The following is an 18,832-nucleotide window of genomic DNA, read 5'->3' as shown; positions in this document are numbered from 1 at the left end:
ACTTGGCTGGGCCAAGGTGCCAGGGATGTGGTCAAACAGTATTCTGGATGGTTCTGTGGGGGTAGTTTTGGACAAGGTTAACATTTAAATGGTGAACTTTGAGTAAAGCAGATTGTCCTCCATAATGTGGGTGAGTGTCTTAGTTGGTTTTCTATTGCTAAAACTGAATACCAGAGACTGGGTGATCTATAAAGGAAAGACGTTTATTTCTCACAGTTTCTGGAGGCTGGGAAATCCAAGGTCGAGGTGCTGCATCTGGTGAGGGCCTTCTTGCTGGTGGAAACTCCCTGCAGAGTCCCAAGGTGGGGCAGGGCATCATCCATGGTGGGGAGGCTGAGTGTGCCAGCTCATCTCTCTTTCTCTTCTCATAAAGCCATCAGTACCAGTCCTGGGACAACCCATGAATCCATTAGGCCATTAATCCATGAAAAGATTAATCTATTCATAAGGACAGGACCAAATCACCTCCTAAAGGCCCCACTGCTACATTGGGGATTAAGTTTCTACATGAATTTCAGAAGAGACAAACATTCAAACTATAGCAGTGACCCCATCCAACCAGTTGAAGGCCTGAATAGAACCAAAGACTGACCCCACCTCCCAATCCCCCTCCCCCACCAGTAAGAGGGAATTCTGCAGCCACAGCGTTGAACCACAACATCGACTTTTCCTGGGTCTCCAGCCTGCTGGCCCACCCTGCAGATTTGAGACTTACCAGTCTATAAAATCACATGAGCCAATTCGTTAAAATAAATCTCTTTCTTTCTCTCTTTCTCCATCTTACTGGTTCTGTGTCTCTGGAGAACCCTGACTAATACAAACAAGAGAAGTCTTTGATTTTTGAAGGTTAAATAGAACTAATCACAGACATGCCAGAGTCTCGCACCTTTGACCTTTGAAGATGGCAGATGTTTAATCATCTTTCCAACCTAGTCTGCAGTTTCCAGTGCTGGCGGTTCCCTGTCAGCTTTCGTGGTCTCCTTCATGTCGGCCAAAGCCTAGAGGTGTAACCCCTCCAGATGTGTTCAAATTGGTCAAACTGCTGGATAATGAGTGGATGGGACTTCCACGCCTGCTCAAGTCAGGGGAGGGGGTGAATTTCCTGAGTGGGCTCCCTGGGGATACTCCAAGAGTGGTGAAAACCCTGAGTGGATTCTCCAAGAGAAGAGTGGCCATTGCCGACCTCGTGGCTGGCCTTCAAGGCCCGATTTCAAAGTGATTGCAAAATGAAATGCAATCTACAGAAGAGAAGAAGTTGCAAATGGTAGCAAGCGTAAGAAGATATGCTCAGCCTCATGATGCCAAAGCAAGTCCAAGTTTACACAGCAACGAGCACATTCTGTGAAAACTGGCAGGATTTGAATACAACTGCTGTTTCTCAGCCGTGGAGGGGGAGGGGTCTACAACCCAGACGTGAGGGTAAATTTGAACAACATTTTTTTTTTTTTTGAGGCGGAGTCTCGCTCTGTCCCCCAGGCTGGAGTGCAGTGGCCGGATCTCAGCTCACTGCAAGCTCTGCCTCCCAGGTTCACGCCATTCTCCTGCCTCAGCCTCCTGAGTAGCTGGGACTACAGGCGCCCGCCACCTCGCCCGGCTAGTTTTTTGTATTTTTTAGTAGAGACGGGGTTTCACCATGTTAGCCAGGATGGTCTTGATCTCCTGACCTCGTGATCCGCCCGTCTCGGCCTCCCAAAGTGCTGGGATTACAGGCTTGAGCCACTGTGCCCGGCCGAACAACATTTTTAAAGCCAGTTTGGCAATTTTTGTCAACATTTTAAATGTGCATACCCCATGACCCAGCAATTCCTCTTCTAAGAATTTCTCTTATAAAAATGCCTGTGCAAGCTCACAAACATATGTGTACAACGATGTTCACATGACAGCATTTGAGGCAGGAAAAACTGGAGACACAAAACATCCACCTTAAGAGGAATAGTTATGCAAATTGTGGAATCATCATTATAATGGAGTTATGCAGTTATTAAAAAGAACGAAATAGGTGTATGTGTAGGCAGGGAATAATCTCCTTGACATTTTGTTGAATAAAAGAATCAGCCTTCAACAACTATGTATAGTATGAAACATTTTTGTTAATTGTGTGTGTGTGTGTGCTTATGTGCTTAGCAAAATGTCTAGAAAAATAGATGCCAGGCTATTAAAGTGGTCACCCCTGGTAGTGTGATGGGGTAGGGGAGTGGGATGAGGAGAAGGCTTTCTATTTTATTGTATACATATCTCTATTACTTGACTTAAGAAATGAGCATATATTACTTAGTCAATAAAACAAAAAGATTTTTTAGTGCTTGCAGCAAAAACGCTGATGTAACTTTAAACCAGGAGGAGCAATGTTAGGGCTTCCTCACTCTGGGAATTGGACTAAAGGTGACTTAATTTTAAAGGCAACTAGAAAAGGCATTAATTCTATTAATTAATGCATCAGCGGTTTCCATCTCAGCAAAGATGTCTTAATGAGGGGCTCGGGGCACCCATTATTTATCTTACGAATGCAGCTCCAGGGTCCTGACCGTGCCACGCAGTGTAACACACATCCCCGCGGAGGGCTGGCGCTGCAGAAGCTCACGGTCCACCCCCTCCTGCCCACACCCGGCCTCACCCTCCCCTTCTCTTCGAGGATGACCTCTGTCCCAGTCCCACGGACCCCGACTCCTCCACGATCTGGCCCCTCCCCCCATACGTTGCATTCCAGGACTCCCGCAAAGGAATCACTTCAGCCTGGACTGCAAACCGCACTCCTACACCTCACTGTGGGCACCTTGGGGGTGTCCTCCAACATCCCCGCCCCGCCCTCTCTCTCGTGGCCTCCTTTCTTTCGAGCTGATGAGGAACTGGGGACCCAGAGTCGGCCTGTGTGAGGCCCGTACAGGTGGCTCCCGCAGTCTTTAGAGGCACAGGGTCGGTCTCCCCAGGCCGACCTGGTAAAATTCCTGCATCTCCCGCAGGCCGCCCTTCTCCGGCTTGGCCGGGACCAGCCTCTGGACCCCGGGCTCCTAGCCCGCGAGCACCAGGAGCTGTCCGCGGTGCTGACCGCAGGCGCTTCCCGCGCTCGGCCGATGCGCACGCGTCCCGGGAGGGGCGCGCGGGACCCGCCGGCGCCGCCACTGCGCAGCCTCCCGCGGGCTCCCCGCCCGGCGCAGCCTCCCGCGGCCTCCCCGCCGCGGCTCTCGCCCGGGCCGGCCATGGCGCTCAACAATTTCCTTTTCGCGCAGTGCGCCTGCTACTTCTTGGCCTTCCTGTTCAGCTTCGTGGTGGTGGTCCCGCTGTCCGAGAACGGCCACGACTTCCGCGGCCGCTGCCTGCTCTTCACCGAGGGCATGTGGCTGAGCGCCAACCTCACGGTGCAGGAGCGCGAGCGCTTCACGGTGCAGGAGTGGGGCCCACCGGCCGCCTGCCGCTTCAGCCTGCTCGCCAGCCTCCTGTCTCTGCTGCTGGCCGCCGCGCACGCCTGGCGCACGCTCTTCTTCCTCTGCAAGGGACACGAGGGGTAAGTGGGGGCCGCTCCCGGCGCGGCGCCCCTTCCATGCCCACAGCGCCCCCAGACCCGCCTCCCCAGGGGGGCGCGCGAGTGCCTCCGTCTCTCCGGTAGCTCCGAGGCCCGCAAATGTCAACAATCAGCCCTCACCCCCTCCATGCAGACCGCCCTTTGTCTACACACACATCTAGGGACCATGACGACCACTGGTCCTGCATACAAGGCCAGTGCCTCCCTTCCCCAAGTGCGCATCACCTCCCGCTTCCGGACATCTGCCCACTTGGGTTGCAGATGTTGCACCGTCATCACCCAGCAGGCCTGGACCTTCCTGGGCGGGCTCAGCCGGGCCACACTCGCCAGGACCGGCGACAGCTCCCAGCCCGGTCTAGGGCTTGCGCTGGGCTCTCCAGGTCCCAGTGACAAGGCGTACTGGGGAGCCCCACCCGGCACTATCGCCCCAGGCAAGGGACGGCAGACAGCTGTCTGGAGGGGAGCCACCCAGGCACACCTCGAGCTCAGGCCTTGGTTCATGGAGAGAGACGGCAGGGCGGGGGCTGTGCCTTGTGGGCTCAGGGCCTTCCTCATCCTGGCCTCCATTTTCCTCTTTCTCTTTCCTGCTCCGGCAGGATACTGGATACTGGAGCCTATACAACCTGGTTCACCTGGGGTGCGGTGGTACCCTTAGCCAGTGGCGCCCTGGGGGCCCTCTGGGGGCCCACCCACTCCCTCTGTAGGGGCCCTTTGCGGGCTCACCCACTCCCTCTGCAGGTGCTCTCTGTGAACCCTCGCACCCCCCCGTGCACCCACCCGTCCCCCCTGTGCTCCCACCCGCCCCCTCTGTGCGCCCACCCGCCCCCTCTGTGCTCCCACCCACCCCCCTGTGCTCCCACCCACACCCTGTGCGCCCACCCGCCCCTCCGTGAGCCCACCCGCCCCCTTTGTGCTCCCACCCGCCCCCTCTGTGCTCCCACCCACACCCCTGTGCTTCCACCCACACCCTGTGTGCCCACCCACACCCCCGTGCGCCCACCCGCCCCCTCTGTGCGCCCACCCGCCCCCTCTGTGCGCCCACCTGCCCCCTCTGTGCTCCCACCCACCCCCTGTGCGCCCACCCACCCCCTATGGGGCTGCCCTCTGTGGGCCCTCCCACTCCCCTGGCGGAGGCCTGCTGTGCCCAGGAGCAGCCCTAGATCCTGCAGAGGTTCCGGGAGAGCACTCATGAAACCCAGGCCCCTCCCAAACTCTGCCCCCACCCCCATCCTTTGTTGTAGGTTTTCACTCCCTGCCTGAGGGTAGGAGATGAGAAGGACTCAGAGGGGTGCGGGTGGCAGGAGTGGGGAGGCCCTCCTGTTGCCCATCCCCTGTGAGCCCACCACTTGGTTTTGGCTGAGAGAGGGGCCAGAGAGGGGAAGAAGAGGGGCTCCAGGGAGAAGGGATGGAGCCAGGGCTATGCCGAGTGGGGCTGTAAAATCTGGAGGAGGGGTGAGAATCCCAGCGCCTGTGGGTAGGAGCACCCTGGGGCTGCTGCAGCACAGTTCCACCAACTGGACTTAAACCCACTTGTCCCACCACCCGCTGCCTCTGTCGCACAGGGCGTCTTCTCTCTGCTTCTCTGTCCTCCCTCTTTTTACAGGGACACCAGTCACTGGATTCAGGGCCCACTCTAAACTCAGGGAGATCTTATCCTGAAATCCAGAGCTTAATTACACCTGCAAAGATGCTGTTTCCAAATAAAGTCACAATCACGGGTGCCAGGGGTGGGACTTGGGCATAACTTTTGGGGAACACCATTCCACCCACGACACTAAGGTTCTGGGTGGGGGTCAGTAGCAAGCTGGCTGTCAGCCTGGGAGGACCCAGGTACTGTGGGGCCATGGACCCAAATTGTGTGACTGGAGCCCTGCTCAAGGTGGGGTCAGGCCAGGCGCAGGATGGTGTCCTGTCCATCTGCAGCCGTCCTCCTCCCCTCAGCCCACTCCAGGGCTGGTGTCCCAAGAAGAGGCTTGAGACATCATCTGCACCCATGTTGCCAAACCCGAGAGTTACCCAGTCTGGGCTGTGTGTGCAGGGCAGGCAGGTGGAAGTCTCCCTGAATGAGACATGGCGTGAAGAGGGAGTGGGACAGCCAGAGAGTAGGGTCAGCTTCCCAAGGCTTGAGGTCCTTTAGTCTTGGAAGCTGAGGGTGAAGTGTGCAGGCCAGGTGGGGCCACAGTTGGTTCATTGCTCACGCACGTCTTCCCTGCCTCCTGGGTGTCCGTCAGGGTGCCTGTGGTCCAACTGAGGCTGAGAGATGATGGCTGTCTAGATAGGACCCAGCTATGTGGTTGGAGTGATATGAGATTTCATAGGGGGTTCCACCAGAGGCGGGGGACAGGGAGAGGGGAGAAAAGAGCCCCAGAGCTTGCAAGACAGGAGTCCAGGTCGCACAGGGCGTGGTCTGTTTTGCACACACTGGGCAGCAGACCCAGGGACGCCATAACAGCAGCTCTGCCTCTTGCTGTCTCACGGAAGGTGTCTGTCTGTCAGCCCTGGCAAACTGCTGGCACCATCTCCTTCCAAAGGCAGAAGACAGGTTCCTGGGGAGTCTTCAGGCCTTCCCAGCACTCTTTGTGGCATTCCCTCCTCCCATGGGGTGGAGCCGACTGGGATGCAGGCCGACTGTGCGGCCTCTGCCGCAGCCCTGCTGACCGGCCCGTATGGGATTTAGGAAGCCTTAGATGACCTGGTGTGCTCAGGGCCTGTGGGGGTTAGGGTGAGGGTTAGGGTTGTTGAGGGGGTCTACATTGTGGAGGCTCACCATGGCCTTGACCCCACTGGAGGTCAGGCCCGGGCGACTCCTGCTCTCAGGGAGGGGGCCTGTGGTGGAACATTTCAGGTTCAGCCCCTTTGCTTCAGTTCAGGGGTTCACCAATCTTCCCACCACTGACCTCTGCCCAGCCTGCTCTTTTCCAGGGACATGTGGTGCCCGTGTCCTTCTTGGCCATCAGGAATTAGTGGCTCAGGTCACGTGGTCATGTGGCCACCTGTCCCCCACCGCATGCACCGTACAGTCCATTGGCAGATGGGTTGTGCGATGACATCTGTCCAAAGTGTCAGCCCTCCACTGAGTTCTGGTTGTAGGCGTAGGTTAATGCTCTCAAGAGCCATCTCAGGCCACAGGTTCCCACCCTAGGGGACCCACGGCTGGGTGAAACCAAGGCAGGCATGCACCTTATTCATCTCTGTGTCCTTAGGGCTGAGCACAGGGGATGGTGTGTAGGAGTCACCAGATAAAGTTTGTTGAATGACTGACAGAAAGATGCCTGGGTCCTGAGGCCTGCTGCCTTGTGGTCACTCACCTGGCCCTGATACCTGTGCAGACTCAGTTGTCTGGCCAACAGGTCCACCCTTCAGACTTGCCATGTCAGGAAGTTCTGGACCCCTGGGAAGATTGGGTCTGCAGGGCCCAGTGATAGGGCGGCCAATTCCAACTCAATTGTTGCTCCAGCTACATAGACTAGGCGAGCAAGTCCAGGTCGGTAAAGGGGACTCAGGACCAGCCAAGGGGCTGAGACAGGCCTTTATAGGGAGCTCCTGTGGTGGAAAAAGGCTCTCAGGGCCATCAACGGCCACTGGACATCCAGCCCATGGAGGAGCCTGCTGACCCCATCAGACTCTGGCCGATAGAGAGCTGGGCCTGGTTAGGACGGCACACGCTCTACTCCTCTAAAGTGGACTCCACCCTCAGAGGCCACCCAACTGCCCTCCCGCCAGTGCGAGCGCAGGGCCTGTTTGAGGTCTGTTTGAGGGTCACACGGCGGGTCCAGAGCTTGTGGAGCAGAGGCCATGTCTCAGGTGCCAGCTTCCTCTTCCTACGGGGGTGTCTTTCGTGCAGAGTCCAGGCCCTGAGAGCTCGTGCCCAGAAGTGTGAAGATTAGAGTCTGGCGGGGGCGGGGGGGTAGCTTTTGCAGAGCGGTGTCATCTTGATGCTGCCTTATTGGCTGCTGATTGAATGAATGAATGAATGGAATGGCGCCTGTGCTTCAGGGGGGCTTGCCATTTCAGGGCAGAAGGGTTTGCTGAGGCAGCCATGGGCCTGGGGCGGCTGTGCTGAGAGGGAGCATTGAGGACGTGGGCTGGCAGCACTTTGTGGTTGGCAGGCCAGAGGGGCACTGTGTTAAACTCATCTGCCTGCCCGGCTGAGCCTTCACATTGCTGGGCTTTCCAGGACAGTGGTCACCATGGAGATGGCACATCCTGGCAGCGCACCCTGAGCGGCAGTGAAGAGAGAGGGTTAACCCTGTGTGTGCCAGGCTCCTGTTCCTGACCACTGTCCTGGCCTGGCCTTGGTGAGGGAGGGGCTGGGTGGCCCTGTGACCTCTGGGGAGCTGGATCTGGGGAGGCTCTGGACATATCCAATGCTTTAACAACCTGGAGAGCCTGGGCAGGATCCCTGGAAACCGAGCAGAAAGGAATGAGAGGAGCAGACCGAGGCTGTCAGCCGGCAGCGGCCCCAGCCTGGGGTCCCTTCCCTATCTCGTGGGGAACTCCTCGATCTGGTCATGGGAGAAGACTCCAAAATCAGGCCCATTTCATAGGGATGTGGCTGGATGTCTGAAGTCTCCAGATAACTGGCTTTTCTGTCTGTTGGAGGTTGTGTTGTGGCCCATGCTCAGCGGTGGAAGGGGACAGTGGGTCGCCTGGGCCCAGAGCCTCTGCCGTATCTCAGGTGCGCTGGGCCAGGTATTTGCAGGCACTGGGGTCTTTCAGGGAGACCTTGCCCTTAGGGAGCCGGGCCACTCAGGGAAGCTTAAGCTGTGCACGTGCCTGTCTAGAATTCGGTATACTATAGATGTGGAGGGTGCTGCCCCAGCCTCCCGAGGGGGATTGGGATGTGGCACTGGGTAACAGGCCCTAGCCCGACCTCACTGTCTGCACTGTGGTCAGCCTGGCCCTCCAGGGAGGTCTCTGGGATGGCCTGTCAGGGAAGTCTAGCAATGCCAGGTGCCGGAGGGTGCCCCTGCCGGACCAGGTCCCTGGGAGGACCACAGGAGGGCTGTCCGGCGGGTGGAGGGGCGGATGTGCCCTGCGGGAGCCTGGCTAGGGACTGTCCTCTGCCCCCACTCCAGCACCATCCAGCGGGCCGGGTTTGATGCCAAGCAGCTTCCTTGCCTCTGGCTGTGGAGCTAACCCTGGCCATGCCTCGCCACCACCTCCTCCTTGGCTGCGGTGGAGCAGCTGGTCCAAGGCTGCAGAGGTGGAGTGGGCTTACTGTGCCCCGCTCTGTGACTATAGTGGAGGTGGTGCTGTCCCCATCCCTGGCTAATGGGACCTGGACGGGTGGGTCACCTGGAGGGCAGCAGTGACTTTCAGTGGAGGGACCTGGTAGCAAATTCCCACCTTGCTTTCCCACCCTTCCACCCCATTGCCCAAACCCAGCCAGAAGCCAGAGGGCACGGGGTCATTGCCATGGTCCGTACCTTTCAGCCTCCAGACAGAGAATGGAGGAGACGCATTGCGAAGAGCAGGCGGGAGACACTGGTACATGGTGATTCAGGCTTGGACTGGGCTAATGGAGCCAGTCCCACGTATGACAGCTCTGAGACTCACAGCACACTGGGCCAGAGAGGGACCGAGAATGAACCCGCACCCATCCTGGCAAACTTTTGCCACTGCTCTTTCTGTCATCAGAGAGCTTTGGATGTGGCGCTGCGGTGGGGGTTGCGGCTTGTCTACTGGCATACGGTACCCACCCTCCAGCCATCTTTGACCGTGAGGCCTGGGCAGAGGCTTGATCACCCCCCACGCTTAGGTATATGAGTCCTGCTGGTCCTGCCCTCTTTGGTGTGGTTGTTGGGATCACAGCTCATGGCTTTAAGAGTGTCCCTGTGTCCTCTCCCCTTGTCTGGGACTCCTTGGGGTGGCTCAAGCCCTCCCATTCCTGGGGGGTGGTTCTGCTGTCAGCCCAGCGGTCACCAAAACAGTGTGGCTGGGGCTGGAGCCAGTGGACGGGTTCCTTGGAGGCACCAGATGTTACAAAGTAGCCTGGTGCCACCTGCTCTGAGTTGGGTGCTGTGGCCTGGGCTTATCCTCAGCATGTTGGCTGGGGCACCTCCCGGGGCCAGGACTTCGTCTTTTGTATCACTCTGCCCTCTGTGCCCAGCACAGGGCAAGCGGGTACTCAGAAAGTGCCTGCTGAATGAATGAATGAATGAACAGGCAGCGCGCTGGCCTCCACGTTGCCTCATCAGCAGCTGCCGAGTTCGGATGATGGTGGCGTTGATGTTTTCTTGGCTGAGATTCCAGGGAGACCTTGTTTATTCAGTGATCACTGTGAAGCTGTTTCGTGGGTCACCTACCTTAGATCCAGCGTGCTGACAGCACACAGGCAAACATCCAGCCTGCTTGTAGGTGAGAGGCGGGAGCAGCCCCTTCTCAGCCGTGCTGCTCGTGCTGATGTCTGCCTGGGAGGAAGTCCCCCTTGGGGCTCCCACTGGAGGGACAGTCCCTATCCCTACCCCACGAGCCTCCATGTGCATTCCAGGCTGAGCCCATGCCAGGCCCATTGGAAGGACTTTGAATCTTGTTGGAGCAATTCAGAGATGGTGGACGTTTGCATGCCAGGCAGGAGGGCCGGGTGGGGTGGGTGTCCCGACCACGTGCCCGGTATCCTCAGAAGAGGAAACATGAGCCTCCTCTGAAAGCCATGGCCGTGTGCGCCCTGGCAGAGGCTTCAGACCCCCGGGGCAGTGTGGCCCAGCCCTAAGCGAGCTCCTTCCTCATGACCCCGCCTCCTATGCTCCCCATGCTCTGGCCCTGGTCAGATGGGCCCAATCACAGCCCGGCCTTTTAAGTTTAAATGGATAAACAAGAGTCAGCCCATCAAGCAAGTCCTACCAGGGGTCCAGGCCACGCGCTGATGACCTGCGGGTGAATGGATGCTCTCAGCACCACAGGCTGGGGGCTTGTAAACAACAGGCATTTACTGCTCACACTTCTGGAGCCTGGAGGTCTGGGATCCAGGCTGGGATCCAGGTTCGATGCCTGCTGAGGGCCCGTTCCTCTTGCTGTGTCCTTATCTGCTGGGAGCTCGGTGGGGTTGCTTCTGGGAGGGCGCTCATTTCATTCATGAGGCTTCACCCTCATGACCTCCTCTCCTCCCAAAGACCCCACTTTCTAACCCCTCGGCGGACTGTAACATAAGGATTTGGGGGGACACAAGCACCTGGGCCAGAGCTGCTGGTGACTGTGTGTGGGCGGCTTTGCAAGGGTGTCATTCATTTCCACCCTGGGTGCAACCTCTTTTATGAAATGATGGGGACCAGGGTTCCAGGTCCTGGGTCTTTGGGAAGGTGTGACCTGCAGCCCAGGGCGGGCACGTGGAGCTGCCCAAGGGACTGCAGGAACGGGGAGCAACCCCTCGAGGCCCCACAGGGCCCAACCCAGGAATCCTGAGGGTCTGGAGGTGCTGCTGGTGGGGGTCGCCCGGGAGGTAACCTGTTTCTGGCTGCAGCCTTGGGGCGGGGGTCTCCCGGGAGGTGGCGTCCAGTGAGCCTGCCCCTCCTATCTCTGGCTGCAGCTTGGTGGGGGGTCTCCCGGGAGGTGGCGTCCAGTGAGTCTGCCCCTCTTGTCTCTGGCTGCAGCTCCTTCTTCTCCGCCTTCCTGAACCTCCTGGTCAGCGCCTTCGTGGTCTTCCTGGTCTTCATTGCCAGCACCATCGTGAGTGTGGGCTTCACCATGTGGTGCGACACCATCACCGAGAAGGGCACCGTAGCCCACAGGTGTGCCTGCCCCACCTGCCTCGGCCTCAGCCTTGGCCCACCTCCCCTGAAAATCCCTTGACACCCTGCCCTGCTCTGGGTGATCTTCCCTCGTGAAGCCCATCCTGAGTCTGCGGTCCCTGGTCCCACTGTGCCCCCTGCCTGTGTATACCTGGACAGACCCTCTCCTGAGACCTGCCCCGCAACACTGATACCTTCCCGCTCTGGGAGCAGGGAGCATCACACGTCACACACGAGCGATCATCCCTAGGGCTGAATATGGCTGGGGGTGACTCCAGGTGATCAGAGACTCCGGCTGCCCTGTCCTTGCCACCAGGGCTTGCGTGACAGATCCCATGCAGCATAGCCCCAGGTCCTGGGAAGCTCGATGTGACCACACAGCTGGAGACCCTTGGGCTTCTGTCCTGTGCTGGCTGAATGCGAGAGCCCAGGGAGAGCATTAGGCTCAGGGCTTTGGTCCCCAGGGTGTGGGATTTGGAAGATGGTGGAGGGGACAGGGATGGTGAAGAACAGGAGCAGAGAAAGCTTCTGGTAGGGTGAGGGTCAGCTCCCAGGCAGGTTGGGGATGAAGGCCTTTGAGCCATGGTGGTCCCTCTGGGATCTTAGCAGGGGCATCATTTGGCTTGTGGGGGGCCCCAGAGTGGAGCACGGTGACTGCCTGCCCCCAACAGTGGGATGCCCAGCCCTGGGGGGCACCATCCAGTGCCCCAGGCCAAAACCCTGGAAGACAGGAACCCTCCAGAGTTCCCACGTTCTTCCTTTAAGCAAACCGAGACCTGAAACCGCAGCATCTGCAATAGATGGCAGCAGAGCCGAGGGGCTCCCTGTCTGTCTGTTCCGTGCCTCCACTCTGGGGTACCTGGGGCACAAACCAGAGGAAAGCGTGAGCACCTGGGCGTGTGGCCCTGCAGGGCCTCCTGTGCTGAGCTGTGCCCTGTGCCCCATCCTGCAGTGTCCCAGCTCCACCTGCTGGCTCTGGCCACCTGTTTCCCGAGAGCGTGGGCAACCCCTGGTATACAGGCAAAGTTTCCTTGGCCTCACGGACACCGTTTCCAGCCCTTCAGCCCCTCCAGGGGGTGTGGGGGCTGCTGGGCTCCCTGTCTCTGGCACCCTGCTTCTGTCAATGTGTCCTGGCTTTATGTTTTATGTTGGGGGTACAGGACACCGGGAGCCCAGGCCTGGCTCACTCCCGGGCCCTCTGATGCCCACTGCCTCCAGAGATGCCTCCGTGATGGGGGCAGAGCCTCTGGGCAGCGTTGGTAGGGACGCCACCTCCATCTCTGTATGGCTGAGGCAGCCCTGCATCTCCTGCCTCTGAGACCCTGTGACCCTCAGAGTGTGGAGCACAGGGGCAGAGGGTCCAGGAGAGCAGAGGCTGAGCTGGTGTCTTCCAGGAGTCCAGGGCCAGGATGGGGAGGGGCCTGGCCTCTGAGACTCCATGACCCTCAGAGTGTGGGGGATGGGGTTAGAGGGTCCGGGAGAGCAGAGGCTGAGCTGGTGTCTTCCGGCCGTCCAGGGCCAGGATGGGGAGGGGCCTGGAGGTTTCCTTTCCCGAAGGCTGTACTGCTCCATGGAGGAGGCCTCGAGGCCGATCGCCCGTGGTGTCCTCGGAGACTCCCTGCTGCCCCCCAACCATTGTAGGGCAAAGTTCGTGCCTCTCTGGCCAGCGGCTCAGCCATGTCCTGCACTGGCTGTCCTGGTGGTCACCTTCCACCCTACGTCCTCCTGTTTTAGCTGTGAAGAGCTTCAGGACATCGACTTGGAGCTGGGTGTGGACAACTCCGCCTTCTACGATCAGTTTGCTATTGCCCAGGTAGGGGCTCTGGGCAGGAGGGGAGGCTTGCAATGCTGGGAATGCTGGGAGGGGGGCATTTACTGCTGGACACTCGCTGAACTCTCCCCCTATCCAGAGGAGGAGGCAGGCTCCTATGCAGATAAGGTGGTTGACAACGGGACCAGGCAGTGGGAGCACTCTGGAAGGCTTCCTGCAGGTGGGGGAGGGCTGGGCTTTTGTAGGTGGGTTTGGGGAGGAGATGGCCACAGTGAGTTAGAATCAGGAAGTGGCAAGGCCCTGGAGTCTGGAGTGAGAAGTGTTGGAGGAGGTGGTGTCAGAAACGAAACCAGGCATCAGATCCTGGGGGTCCAGTGCAGGGACGAGGGCCTTGGACTTTGGTGCCAGCGTGAGGTGAGCCTGTTCAGGTCAGTGCTGGAGGCTTAGGGATGTCCCCTAGCCAGGGGGACGCTGACACGGAGTCCAAGGACATCCCCTAGCCAGGGGGACGCTGACATGGAGTCCAAGGGACGTCCCCTAGCCAGGGGGACGCTGACACGGAGTCCAGGGACGTCCCCTAGCCAGGGGGACTCTGACACGGAGTCCAGGGACGTCCCCTAGCCAGGGGGACGCTGACACGGAGTCCAAGGGACGTCTCCTAGCCAGGGGAACGCTGACACAGAGTCCAAGGAAGGATGCAGGGGATCCCACTTGGGAATTCAGAAGATTTGCCACCCTACCCTTGTATAAGCTGCGTCCCCCACCCCCTAGGAGACTCGGTGGGGGACCATGGTGGACCCCACTCTGAGGGACCCTATTTGCTGAAATGCAGACCTGTGGGGACACATCAGTGGTCTGTGAGGGCCAGAGGGGGAACCCTGGAATTGGGTTTGCTCCTTGAAGTCTGCAGGTGTGCCCCAGACGGAGGTGACGCAGAGGAGGGGTGCCGGGTGGGGTTGGCTGAGACCAGACACCTGGCTCCTGCCAGCACTGATCAGGGCCCACCGGCTTCAGATCCACTTGCGGACCCCAGACTGGCCTCTGAAGGCTCTTGCTGGCTGTGGCTGGCTGAGGACGCTTCTCCTGGCCAGAACCCTCCAAGGGGCTGGCCATAGGTGGGCCTGAGTGTTCTTTGCCGTGATGAACTGGATCTGTCAAAGACACTTCCATGCAAATTTAGTGAGTGGAAGAGGCCTCAGGCCTAATTTGTGCCAGTTGGATTAAGGTGTGAGTGCAGTCTGATGACAAATACGCTCAAATGAGAATCAGCTTAATGTGGCTCAGGCCTGGTTCTGATTAAATTGTTTCTCCTTCAACTGTTTGGAAACAGCAGCTAAAGGTCAATTTATTCTGGTGGTTGAAGGAGCCTCCGCTGTTTACCCGCCCTCCTTAGAGCCCACAGGCCCGAGCTGCTGCAGGAGAACGCGCTCGCCGCTGGCCACTGCCCCTCCCCAGGGCCTCTGGCTGGCCTGGAGTTGGGGTGGGTCTGAGTGCCCAGGGCTTTGGCTCCAGAGTGGGTTCCGGGAGGGGCGCAGGTGCTGGAAAACGATGCTGGCTGCAGGAAAGAACTCAGAAGACTGATCTTGGGCAGGGTCTTCAGGATCCGGCCCTGCCCCATGTCCTCAGCCTCCTCCTTCCTCTGAGTCCCCTCCTTTTCCTGCAGAGCAGAGCCTGGGAGCTGGTGGGAGGGGGGTGCGCTGACAGCGGACTCCCAACGGCCTCTGACCCTGCCCCTGCCCTCTGTGCAGTTTGGCCTCTGGGCCTCATGGCTGGCCTGGCTGGCCATCACCACGCTGGCCTTCCTGAAGGTGTACCACAACTACCGTCAGGAGGACCTGCTGGACAGCCTGATCCACGAGAAGGAGCTGCTGCTGGCCCGGCCGTCCCCACGCACCTCCTTCCAAGAGGAGAAGAGCGCCGTCATTTAGGCACCGCGCGGGCAGGGGAGCTGGCCCCTGACCTCCCGGCTGCGCTTGGGGGCATGGGCCTGCCTGGGGAAGCAGCTGGGGGGCTCTGCCTGGGCCCTGGCCACATGCAGCCCTGCGTGTGTCCCCTCGAGCGTAGTGAGGTGAGCGCCCCAGTGCCCACTCGTGAGCCTAGCAGTGGACTGGGTGGGTGCCGGCTCCCTGATGAGGATGGTGCAGAGAGACTACGGGTGTGGGGCGGGGGGTGGGGGGCACCTCCAGGCCTCGCACAGGGCCCCATGGCTGTCCCAGTAGGACCTGACTGGCCAGCCTGGGTGGAGGGCGTCCAGCTGGTCTCCCCCAACCCTGGCCAGATGCTGTCTCCATGCCAGCTGGCCCAGGGGTGGCCAGACGTCACTCAGCCCTGAACGAATTCTGCATGAATTCTGCCATCCAGGCAGAGGCTACGTGTGGGGAGGAGCTCACGGCACCTTCCAGCCTCTGACCCCAGGTTGGCCCCTCCCCGGCTGAGTCCCCCTCCTGGGTGGGTGCCATAGGCCTGGGACACCCCGTGGCCGGGCTCAGGGAGGCTTCTGAGGCCTGTGAGTTCGCCTCACTGTGTGTGGGTCCTGTCTGTGCTGGGCTGAGGGGCACGGAGGTGGTAATCTGGGCTCCACAGAGGCAGGGGCATCATCTGGTTGGGGATTTGGGGGGCACACTTGCCACACAGAGGATTGGGCCAGGAGCCATGGCAGGGGTCTGTGTGTGGGTGTGTATGGGGGATGTGATTCTGTGAGTGCCTTTGTGCATGGGAGGGTGTGATTGTGTATGTGAGTGCATGAGAGGATGTGACTGTGAGTGTGCATGTGCGCGTGTGACTGCATGTGTGGGTGTGACAGTGTAGGTGTGACTGTACATGGGAAGGTGTGACTGAGTGTGCATGGGAGGGTGTGAGTGTGCATGAGTGTGCATGTGAGGGTGTGACTGTTGTGCATGTGTGGGTGTGACTTGTGCATGTGAGGGTGTGACTGAGTGTATGTGACGGTGTGACTGAGTTTGCATGTTAGGGTGTGACTGAGTGTATGTGAGGGTGTGACTGAGTTTGCATGTTAGGGTGTGACTGAGTGTATGTGAGGGTGTGACTGCATGTGAGGGTGTGACTTGTGGATGTGAGAGTGTGACTGCATGTGAGGGTGTGACTGTGAGTGTGCATGTGGGGGTGTGACTGTTGTGTGTATGTCAGGGTGTGACTTGTGCATGTGAGGGTGTGACTGTGAGTATATGTGAGGGTGTGACTGCATGTGAGGGTGTGACTGAGTGCATGTGAGGGTGTGACTGCATGTGAGGGTGAGACTGTGAGTGTATGTGAGGGTGTGACTGCATGTGAGGGTGTGACTGCATGTGAGAGGGTGTGACTGTCGTGCATGTGAGGGCTTGATTGTGAGTGTGCATGGGAGGCTGTGAGTGTGTGTGAGGGTGTGACTGTACCTGTGGCGTGAGTGTGCATGTAGGGCATGTGGGGAGGAATGTAGGTGAGTGCCTGGGTGCCTGGGCAGGTGTGTCTGCACAGTGTGTGTGGCATGTGCGTGAGGAACCGCATGTGAATGTGCGCGTGTTGCATGTGAGCGTGTGCATGCCCGTGCGTGTGCATATGTGTGTGAGCATTGTGTGCGTGATGGGAGCCGTGGGTGCTGTGTGGACAGCCCCTCTGCCCCTCCCATGGGCTCCCACATCCAGCATCCACCTGAGAGAGGAGGGAGCGCCTTCCCATTCTGCAGAGTCTGTGTGCTGAGGCCCCACAGAGGCAAGTGGAGGAGCTGGGATGTGAACCTGGGACCCCAGGGTAGGGGGCTGCTTGGCTGTGGACCCTACCCCTCAGGAGAACCCAGGGTCCACCTCTACAGGACTCATTCCAGGGGCGGGGCCTCCTCACCCGGGGCTCAATGAACGGCTGTCTGTTTCTTGGCTTGAGTGCTGCCGAGTGCTCCCTGCTGCTGCGCCCACCCTCCCAGGGAGACGCGAGCCCCTAGCTCCCTGTGTTGGTGACCCACCCCGTCCACCATCAGCAGCTGGCTGGTGTCTCTGGGTGGCTGGTCACCAGCCTCCTGGAGGCCACATGCCTGGGTCCACATGGAGGGTCCCGGTGGGGGCATCACCCTGGGTCCCGCGAGTGAGGCTGGCAGGTGACCCGTCACACTGTGGCGAAGGCAGGTTCCCATTGGGGGCGTCAAGGCCGGGGGATCGAGGCTCTGGAAGCTCAAGGGGGCTGTGGCCTTGGGGCCCAGCTGAGTTTCCAGCTGGCAGCCAGGTCCTTGAGGGAAGGGGTTTGGACAGAATCCGAGGCCCCCTAAGCTGATGGGCTTCCCTGTCTCCCCTGCCAGCCCTGACCCACTGAACAGGGGACTCTTTCCAGCCCGGAGAGCTCCTTGTCTGTGTCCCCAGCAGAAGGTAGGGTGGCTCCTGCCTCACCCTCTGCCCAGCCCTGATCCAGGCCAGAGCCATCTAGGGCCCCAGAAGGAGGGGCAGGAGGCAGGGGTGGTTCTGGAACCTGAGGGTTGGCTCCGGTTGGGTCTGTCCTCGGGGCTGCACTGCTGGATCCCAGGAGCTGGAACAGCCCCACAGCCAGGGTGACGGAAATGCTTGGCTGCATGCAGACACAGACCCACCCCAGACTGGGCTGTCCCCGGAGCCCAGACACATCACCCCGGGAAGGGGCAGCTGGGCCTGAATTGTGCTGGGCAGGGGCTGGGCGCCCTGGTTGTGGGTTCTCCAGGGTCCCTTAGGGGGCTGGGCCTCTCCCCAGGAAGGAAGGTGGGAAGTACAGGCATGACCCGGGGTTCCTGAGGCGGGTCCGCCAAGTTGCTTCTGAGATGCCTTTGCTTCTCTCCTGGCTGTCTGATAATGGATATCTCTGTTCTAATTCCACTCTGGCTAAACTGAAAGTGAAGACCCTTAAGCTTACATGTGTCTACCCTCAGAGTCAGAATAAAAACAAAAGCGCCTGAGTCTCCAGCAGGCATGAGGAGTGTGTGGGGTTCTCTCTGCCCTCTCCGCGGTCGGCCGGCCTGGCTCGAGGTTTTAACTGTCTGGAATGTGTGGGTCACACGCAGTGCCCTTGGGCTTTGGGCCTTTTGTGTCCGAAGCTTTTAGGAATTGGAAGATGGCCTTCCCAAGGTTCTGCCGTCCTCTCTGTACATTTTCTACTGGCTTCGAGTCTCACTGCTTCCTGTGCTGCTTCCCCAGGTGGGAGGATCAATTTTGAAGGATTTCTTGGGGGTGTGGTGCCCATCTTTGAGCAATATTTGTTGAGCACCTGAGATCGTAGCATAGGACCCCGCAAAGCCAGGCATGTCCTTGTGTTGCCTTTGCAGTGGACAGGCAGCCGCAGCTGGGGGAGATCGGCCTGGGCGGCCTCCCCCATCAGAACCAGGGCTGGAGGGGTGGCCCAAGCACACAGAGAGGGGGCTGAGCCTGGGTCTATGACTGCCCTGAGACCCAACCTCTGGTAGCTGCTGCTTTTGCATCCAGAATATGGGGCAGGAACCACCCATCCTCCTCCCTGGGTGGGGTGGGCTGGGCTGGGCCTGGGTAGGTGGGGCTGTGGTGACTGTGGGGACAGCATGATGCTGGAGGGTTCCCGGGGGAGCCCCCACCATGGTCCCTTCTGGGCCACTTCTGGAAACAGCCCTTTTTGTTGCCTCCAACCACAACTCTGGGCTCCCTGGATTCCAAAGCTGAAAGCGACCCTGGAGACCACTGCGCCTGTTCCCTGGCACCTGGAGTTGTGGGGACACACCCTGACTGCAGGGTGAAGGGAGCCAGCCGGGCATCCCTCAAGACCCGGGGGCTTGGTTAACCCCCTGCCCGAGTGGACTCATCCACTCCCAGGCCTGCAGGAGACGGGGAG

The 18,832-nt window shown here is 59.4% G+C and overlaps 1 protein-coding gene and 1 pseudogene across 2 annotated transcripts; both read left to right on the top strand.

Moving 5' to 3' along the window:
* Window positions 1-3,123: 3,123 nt before the first annotated feature.
* Window positions 3,124-17,944, top strand: TMEM179 (transmembrane protein 179). 2 transcript variants are annotated; one of them, XM_077942000.1, is made up of 4 exons: window positions 3,124-3,502; window positions 11,113-11,250; window positions 12,985-13,063; window positions 14,770-17,944. In XM_077942000.1, the coding sequence occupies exons 1-4, from the start codon at window positions 3,198-3,200 to the stop codon at window positions 14,947-14,949; spliced, it is 702 nt and encodes a 233-aa protein (XP_077798126.1). In that variant the 5' UTR covers window positions 3,124-3,197; the 3' UTR covers window positions 14,950-17,944. The 2 variants fall into 2 exon arrangements, with proteins under 2 accessions (XP_077798126.1, XP_077798127.1); XM_077942001.1 differs by lacking the exon at window positions 11,113-11,250.
* LOC114679688 (uncharacterized) lies at window positions 15,003-17,099 on the top strand (annotated as a pseudogene).
* Window positions 17,945-18,832: the final 888 nt, after the last annotated feature.

This window comes from Macaca mulatta, chromosome 7 (assembly GCF_049350105.2).
Source record: "Macaca mulatta isolate MMU2019108-1 chromosome 7, T2T-MMU8v2.0, whole genome shotgun sequence".
Taxonomy (NCBI): domain Eukaryota; kingdom Metazoa; phylum Chordata; class Mammalia; order Primates; family Cercopithecidae; genus Macaca; species Macaca mulatta.
Note: the sequence above shows the minus strand (reverse complement) of the source record. Positions and strands in the feature narration are given on the sequence as shown.

What these genes read in the sequence shown, in the direction of transcription:
- TMEM179 (XM_077942000.1), top strand. Translation starts at nt 3,198, where the DNA reads ATGGCGCTCAACAATTTCCTTTTCGCGCAGTGCGCCTGCTACTTCTTG. An exon ending in AAGGGCACCGTAGCCCACAG is followed by an intron (nt 11,251 to 12,984) that starts GTGTGCCTGCCC and finishes CTCCTGTTTTAG; the next exon opens with CTGTGAAGAGCTTCAGGACA. An exon ending in ATCAGTTTGCTATTGCCCAG is followed by an intron (nt 13,064 to 14,769) that starts GTAGGGGCTCTG and finishes CCCTCTGTGCAG; the next exon opens with TTTGGCCTCTGGGCCTCATG.